Here is a 7,477-nt window from a genome sequence, read left to right on the forward strand (position 1 = left end):
GGGACAGAAATTTTGTATTTTATCTGACGTGACGTCATATTTACACTATCAGGGCCTCTATCTACCACCGGTGGGACAGGCCCTAAATGTCATAATAACATAACAAATGTTTTAGCAAAATAATTCCATATTACAAACATGCGTCCACTAATTGACTTAAGCCAAACCGAACATTAATTAACATAACTGTGATTAAGCATATTCGAATTTAATTAAATTAATTGTAGTTTGCATATATTTGTCAGTTCATTACTCTAAAAGAAAAAAATAGTATTTAGGTACTTAAATAATATTGAAAAGTATTTTTAAACATCTTTGTTGACAAATAAATCACCTAGCGTGACAAAAATGTGAGGCCAATGGCTTGTCCCACCACTGGCTGATAGAGACTTAGATAGCTTAAAAGTGACGTCACTGTCAGAGTACCAAAATCCGATACTTCAAGCAAATATTTTATACGTTGGATTGTTATCTGACAATTAACAAGAATTGTCGGCCTGTCCCTACTTGCGTTGGTGCAGCAACCCGAAGTGGGTCTTGGCCTCCCACACCAGAGAGCGCCAGCGTCGTTTGTCCTGCGTCATCGCTGATGATATTAAGTACTGTTTACCCATTAGATATTATTTTAAAATTATTCTTAGTAATTTAATTAAAACATAATCGTTATCTTCTATACTATATTACTATAAAGCGTAAACACACGTTTCTTTGTTACCTAATATATCAGCAATTACAGCATATTTTTGAATAATTCTTTTTTTGATAAAAAGCCCTACTCTTACGTCACGCTTTAGGTTATATATTTACGCAATTAACTTAGGGGGGTAAATATTTTGGATAAAAACCCTAATGTGGGAAAGAGACCATAAGTTGCTGCCAACATCAAGAAAGCAAGATTACCAAGGTTTGACATTTGCTATTGATAATTTGACAAATGTAAATAATAATATAAAATTTTCATAACTTCATGTGGATGAAGCCGTACGGGAACAGCTAGTTAATTAAATAACATTTAATGAATAACATAATTCTAAAGTTGTATAGAAATTAATTAATATTAATTTTAACTTTCAAGTTATACAAGTTAGTTAAAAATTTTAATCATATCGTATACATAATTTACATCAAAATATATACGTCAAAGTATCACATAATTCATACTGATAATTTAAAATTGTGGCGATGTTATTAAGGGCCTGTCCCACTACTGGCTGATAGAAGCTCAGATAGCTTAAACATGACGTCACTGTCAGATAAGATAACAAAATCCGATAATTCCATCAGATATTTTACAGGTTCGATTGTTTTCAGGCAATTTACAAGAATTTAGTAGGACTGACTCTAAGGGCCGGTCCCACGACTGGTTGATAGAGGCACAGATAGTTTATAAATGACGCCACTATCAGACACGATAACTAAATCCGATATTTCCATCACATATTTTATACATTGGATTGTTATCAGACAATATGCAAGAATTTGTTAGGACTGACTCTAATGGCCTGTTTTACCACTGGCTGATAGCTCTGATAGCTTAAAAACTACGTCACTGTCAGATAAGAAAACAAAATCTGATAATTCCATCACATAGTTCACAGGATTGTTAATTTACAATTTGGTGGGACAGGCCCTAAGGATTGTTTTAAGCTGTGGTTTTAACTTAGTTCTGTAACGTGAATCATATTTACGCAATATATTACATTGATTATGCAAATCCTAAAGTATGAAACAGTAAAATTAATCGCAATACCAATTAAATATCAGAGTGTATACAAAATTAATTATCATTGCGCATTTGTTGTGCTTTTATTTAAAATATTAATCTTTTCATTATTATGATTTACGAAATAAGGTCAAATATGTACAACCTAAGAGAGCAAAGGAGTAACTATTAGAACGTATTGAAAGAAAATACATTTGCTACATGTATATATTTCTTTGTTATGATTTAAAAGAACTGCTATTCGATATAGATTCTGTCACGGAGTATCTAGTGTATGAGATAGTAACAAAATCTATTTATATAGACTATGTCCAGCAGTGGACAGACAGATGGATGATGATGAAGATGATGATGAAGATGATGATGATGATAGATATGATAGTTATGGTTATTGTAACCAATGGTAACTATAGTAACGGTAACCATAGTAACTGTAGTAACTAGTTTAAATTAATCAGGTCTCCGTCCACACACACGATGTCACCGTGGATGAAGAAGCTGTTCCTCCAGCTGATGCCGAAGTTGCTGATGATGCGGCGCACCAAGTATTCCCTGCCTGACTATGATGATACCTTCGTCTCTAATGGATACACTAATGAGTTGGAGATGAGGTAAGGATGGTAATGAAGATCTGTACTACTTTTACTTGATTTTTTTTTTATAAAACAAGGTGGCAAACGAGCAAAGTCAAAGGAGCGAGTCAAATCCACTTTTCCTTCCCATCCTTTCCTCTTAAGGAAAGGGTGGAAAGGGAAAGGGATTAAAATTAGGCCTCCGGCACCACACTCATCAGACGAAACGCGGAATTGCTTCCACTTCACGCCTGTTTTCTGTGTGGTCGTGGTATTACACCGGGCGAGCCGGCCCATTCGTGCAAAGATGTTAAAGCGGGCTCTACCACTGTTAAGTCAGATTGTCAGATTTTGTCCGGTCGTTTGACGTTTTGGAGCCTATAGGGCAATTTTAAAGATTGAGGTCTCGTTTGTGTCGTATTTAATTTCTGCAAAATCATCGATTAGTCAGTCAAGTTTTAGTTTTGTTTTAAATTTACCTTTGCCCGGTCTATTAAGACGTTTTGGAGCCTGAACGGCTTGGCCAATTTTGAAGATAAAGGGATCTTTTTTCTCATGTTTTTAACCTATCAGAAAATCATAGATCAGCTGAGTTAAGAGCCGAGAGTTTTTGTTTTGTTTTTAATTGTACATTTCTTTGTTGTTAAACTTTTCCTGTCTTGAGTATACAGACATAAAATCATTTTAAATTTAATAATTATGCACATAAGCATTGACGGCGTTACTCGTTGAATTATTCAAATAAATTTGAAATCATAAAGTCGCTCTTCAAAGATTTTAATCCATTCATAATATGCGGAAAGTTCCTAACCTCATCCTTATACTAAATACCACAAGCGTGTGATCTTAAGGCGATAAAATCTGTTGAATCATGTATGAGTCTTGAAAATTCTGCAGCCGAAAATTTCAGAATACAGAACATCGGAAAACGAATCTTATTTTTGAGACGTTAGGGATGATTTTAGTTCATACAGTACATAGATCTATGATAGAATATATTCACGTCATTTCCAGAATGTTCGAAGTGTAACAGCTGAGTCATTCCTGCAAATGCAAAAGCGATACTATTGGGAGATGCTTTTATGTCACCCAGGATGAAAGAGTCATACTCTGTACTTACTAATATAATAAAGAGTAAACACACACTACTTCGTGGCGTAGGATCTTAGCAATCACAGCATATTTTTGAATCATTGTTTCTTTAATAAAAAGCCCTACATTTACGACATGCTTTAGGCTATATATTTTCACGCTGTTAAGCATAGGAATAACTAAATTGGGGTAAAAAAACCGTCACTTGGGAAAGACACCATAAATTACAAGCTGCCAACATCTAATGTTAAAGACCTTTGTTGTCCTTTGTGCGTTTAAAATTTGATGAAGCTGTACGGGAACAGCCAGTTAATTTAAAAATAAAATAAAGCAAAGTAATAAATGTATAACAACATTTCGCCAAAGCAAATTAGCAACTAAATTACGTTTATTACGAGACATAAAGATTAAAATGATATCGATTGCAAAAAACTCATATCTTTAGAGTGGTAGTTGTTAAACTGTTGGACAAATAACTTCAGTTGGCTCGTAAAATATTTTGCGTTTATATCGGGCCCTAAAACACGCTTTACGATAAATAAAATTATGTCCCCCGTACCACGTTACGGCACATAAATTAAATTGACTCGAATGGATGTGAAGCTATTTATTATTGTAGCGTTTGTGTAAAAGCTATTAAATGATGCTGTTTTTATGGACCATTTTTATAAGTTACGGGTCTTTTGTAAATATTTTTATGAGTTTTACATCATTGAGAATGGTCTGGTTTGAGTACAAAATAACAGGAATGAGGATGCTAGTGTAGAAGACTGAAAGTAGGATCATAGGAAAGTTATCAGATAAAAAAATCATACTTTATACTAATATAATAAATGCGAAAGTTAAGATGGATGGATGTTTGTTAGAGTTTGTAGTCTAAACTGCTGAACAAATCTAGATGAAATTTGACATAGATGTAGAGGATAGTTTGGAAGAACACATAGGATACCAGCTTACTTTTTTTAATTACACGGGATCGGAATGGCGAGTGAAAAGAAAGTATGTAATAAGTCAACAAACCCGGAGTGGGCCAGCGTGGTTGACTATGGACTAGTCACTCTAACTTAGAGTAGGCTCCGGGCCCCTCAGTGAGAACGTATAGTGAGCTGGTGATGATGAAAAGAAAATGATGAGGAAAAATAGAAAATTCGTCTTAAATCTTAGCCATGTTACAAATACATGAAACGGAAGCGAAGAGTAAAAATGGAATAAAAAGGGATTATCCAGTTGGAAAGAATAAACGAAATCGAATGTTGAAATGAGTTTTCCGTGTGTACTCAGTGAACGGCGCGCATCGGACCATGGCGATGTCAAAAAAGGGATATTACGCCATTTAACATTAAAAAGAATTAAAAGGAGCTGGTAATCGAATTTTTCCAGCTATTTGATTGCTTTTCGATTACATAACAATTCGGAGGAAAGGATTCAAGTATAAACAAGTGATAATTACAATCTTTTATTTTAACGATAACAGAGTGAATATGGTATAGAACTTTTTTATAGATCCACTTTAATTACTCTTACCAAGTAACTGCTACTGAAATTAAGTAATAACTAACACAAATAATTATAATTAACAATTAATATAAATTAATATTTCAAACTGAAGTTATTATTTCTTTAGCAGGGACAGCCTTACAGATGCGTTCGGCGATAGCAAAATGGACAACGGCGATTACCGAAAATCTCCTGGCCCCGAAGATGATATTCTTGGTGCAGGCGCACACCAGCGACCTTCTGGTAAGGGACAATACTTATCCTGTCTTACCTTACCCTTTAGTACCTTATTTATTACATACTGTAGGATATTATACAAGACAGCTGTCTGCCTTTGTCGGTGGCTTGGACAGAACTGATATATGATTGACTCCATCTTCGTATTCCAACTGCTGCTTATATGCATAATTTGGTAGGGAAGGTAGGAAGTAAAGGCTAGCGTAGTATGGGCATGTAATGAGGAGGGATGAATCGTATGTAACAAGGAGAATGTTAGTTATGAATGTGGAGGTACACCGGTAGAGCTGGACCTAGAAAGAGATAGATGGATTGCGTTAAAGGTGACATGATTAAGAAGGGAGTGATGACTGAGATGGCGTATGATAGAGATATGTGAGAGACAAAAACCTTTTGCGCTGACCCTACGGGAGTAGGATAAGGACCAAGATGATGAATTTGGCCATCATTGCTTAATTTCCTCCTATTCTCGATACATCATAGTACTGATTTCCCACAATGTTCTATAGTTTTACTTGTTTGTTCTCAGTAACGGAGTCTGAGAACATGCTTCCCCGTCATCTGTCTCCAGAAGTAGCCGCCGCACTGCAGAGTGTGCGGTTCATCGCTCAACACATTAAAGACGCCGATAAGGATAACGAGGTAAGGAGAGCTCGTGCTTCACTCTTCGTAAACGTAGTATATGAGCGATAACCTTTAAACGCGTAAATCTCTTGAAGTTGCTAAACATCTTTATCCTTTATAAAACCAAAAGAATCGTGGTATGGACATGTTATGCGACGATATGGACATAAACCAGAAAGTGTTAAGAATGAATGTGGATGGCTATAAAGGAAGAGGAAGACCGAAGAAAGTATGGATGGATTTTGTGAAAGAGGGTATGCTTAAGAAAGGAGTGGATTCAGATATGACGGCTGATAGAGATGTATGGAAGAGCAGCACATACTGTGCCGACCCTCCGTAAGGGATAAGGGCAAGTTGATGATGATGATGCTTATATGACGGTTATGTGTATAATTAATATTAAATTAAGTCCCTATATTAATAAAAAGGCATATCTGCTTATTCACGAACACTTATTTGTACAATATCTTTGGTGTCATGGTTGTGTGTTGAGGTAATGACGATCGCGTGACGTTGTATTTTCTACTGAGTGCGAACATAAGAAAATCATATATTTTCCGTACAGTACATTTTTGTAGTTATAAAGGGGTGTTATTTCAATGGTGAAAAGATTACTAGGGATCCAAAATTTTAAAATCATATTCTTCAAACCGAATTTTTGTCAGTAATTTTAAAAGGTACTTTAAAACGCTTTTGAGCCATCAAATGACGTCCCTAGGTATATCTAAAAACACATTCTAATGATTCCTAACATAAGATATACAATACTAACTTTCGCTGCGACCCCGCCCGCGTTGAATTAAAAAATAATAAAAAATATAGCCTACGTTACTCAATGTTCACGTAGCTTTTTAACGGTGAAAGATTTTTTTGTAATCGGCCAAGTAGTTTTTATTATTTTAACATATATAAATATTTCCTCTTAATAGTATTGTGTAATCTTTCGTTGGGTAAATATGGGAAAAATGCTAATAATAAAGGTTATTTTTTGCTTCCAGGTGGTTGAAGATTGGAAATTCATGTCTATGGTGCTCGATCGTTTCTTCCTCTGGTTGTTTACGATCGCCTGCTTCGTGGGTACCTTCGGAATCATCTTCCAGTCTCCTTCTTTGTACGACACTCGAATGCCAGTAGATCAACAGTTATCTTCTATTCCAATGAAGAAGAATAACTTTTATTATCCCGCGGATATTGAAACTATCGGTATTATCAGCTAAATTATTTATCCTATATTAGTTCTGGATCGCAACGCATATAATGTTTATATGTTTAGTTTTATTTTCTCTGCAATTTTGTTGTCCTTAGTTTTGATTATTAATAGTTAATATTTTTCTCTCGTTTGAATTTTTTTGGTAAACTTTAATTATGTTGCAATGTGTTTTTGAGCTGATTAAATGTTTATTCTTATTTAGATGGTTAAAGTAATCTATCGTATGTGTTAAACGTATTAGAGAATATTGGAATAAAATGAAATATAAAAAACATAAAGACGGTATAGAGTATCTCCTTTTGGGAAGTCGGTCAAAAATAAAATGCGTGGAAAAGCAACTTATAATAGACAAGCATAATTTCATTATTTTATATTTTTAAATGATCATAGATTAAGTTATTTTAACTTTGTACTGTAATTGTAAGATACGATTGTTTACGTAGAAATTATTACGTTAGTAAAAATGTGTTTCTTATGATAAATTAAGGTTGAAAATAATTACAATTATCATAGACATTAATT

The 7,477-nt window shown here is 34.5% G+C and overlaps 1 protein-coding gene across 1 annotated transcript in view; it reads left to right on the forward strand.

The window, feature by feature from the left end:
- The window catches only part of LOC106111648 (acetylcholine receptor subunit beta-like 2), a 16,142-nt gene extending 9,162 nt beyond the window's left edge, over positions 1 to 6,980 (forward strand). Inside the window, exons 8-11 of the mRNA XM_013293786.1 lie at positions 2,182 to 2,334; positions 5,012 to 5,127; positions 5,651 to 5,763; positions 6,744 to 6,980. Of these exons, the coding sequence (XP_013149240.1) occupies positions 2,182 to 2,334; positions 5,012 to 5,127; positions 5,651 to 5,763; positions 6,744 to 6,962 (601 nt within the window). The 3' untranslated portion in view covers positions 6,963 to 6,980. The remainder of the gene's footprint in view (positions 1 to 2,181; positions 2,335 to 5,011; positions 5,128 to 5,650; positions 5,764 to 6,743) is intronic.
- The last annotated feature ends 497 nt before the right edge of the window (positions 6,981 to 7,477 follow it).

Source organism: Papilio polytes, unplaced genomic scaffold, assembly GCF_000836215.1.
Source record: "Papilio polytes unplaced genomic scaffold, Ppol_1.0 DF824158.1, whole genome shotgun sequence".
Classification (NCBI taxonomy): domain Eukaryota; kingdom Metazoa; phylum Arthropoda; class Insecta; order Lepidoptera; family Papilionidae; genus Papilio; species Papilio polytes.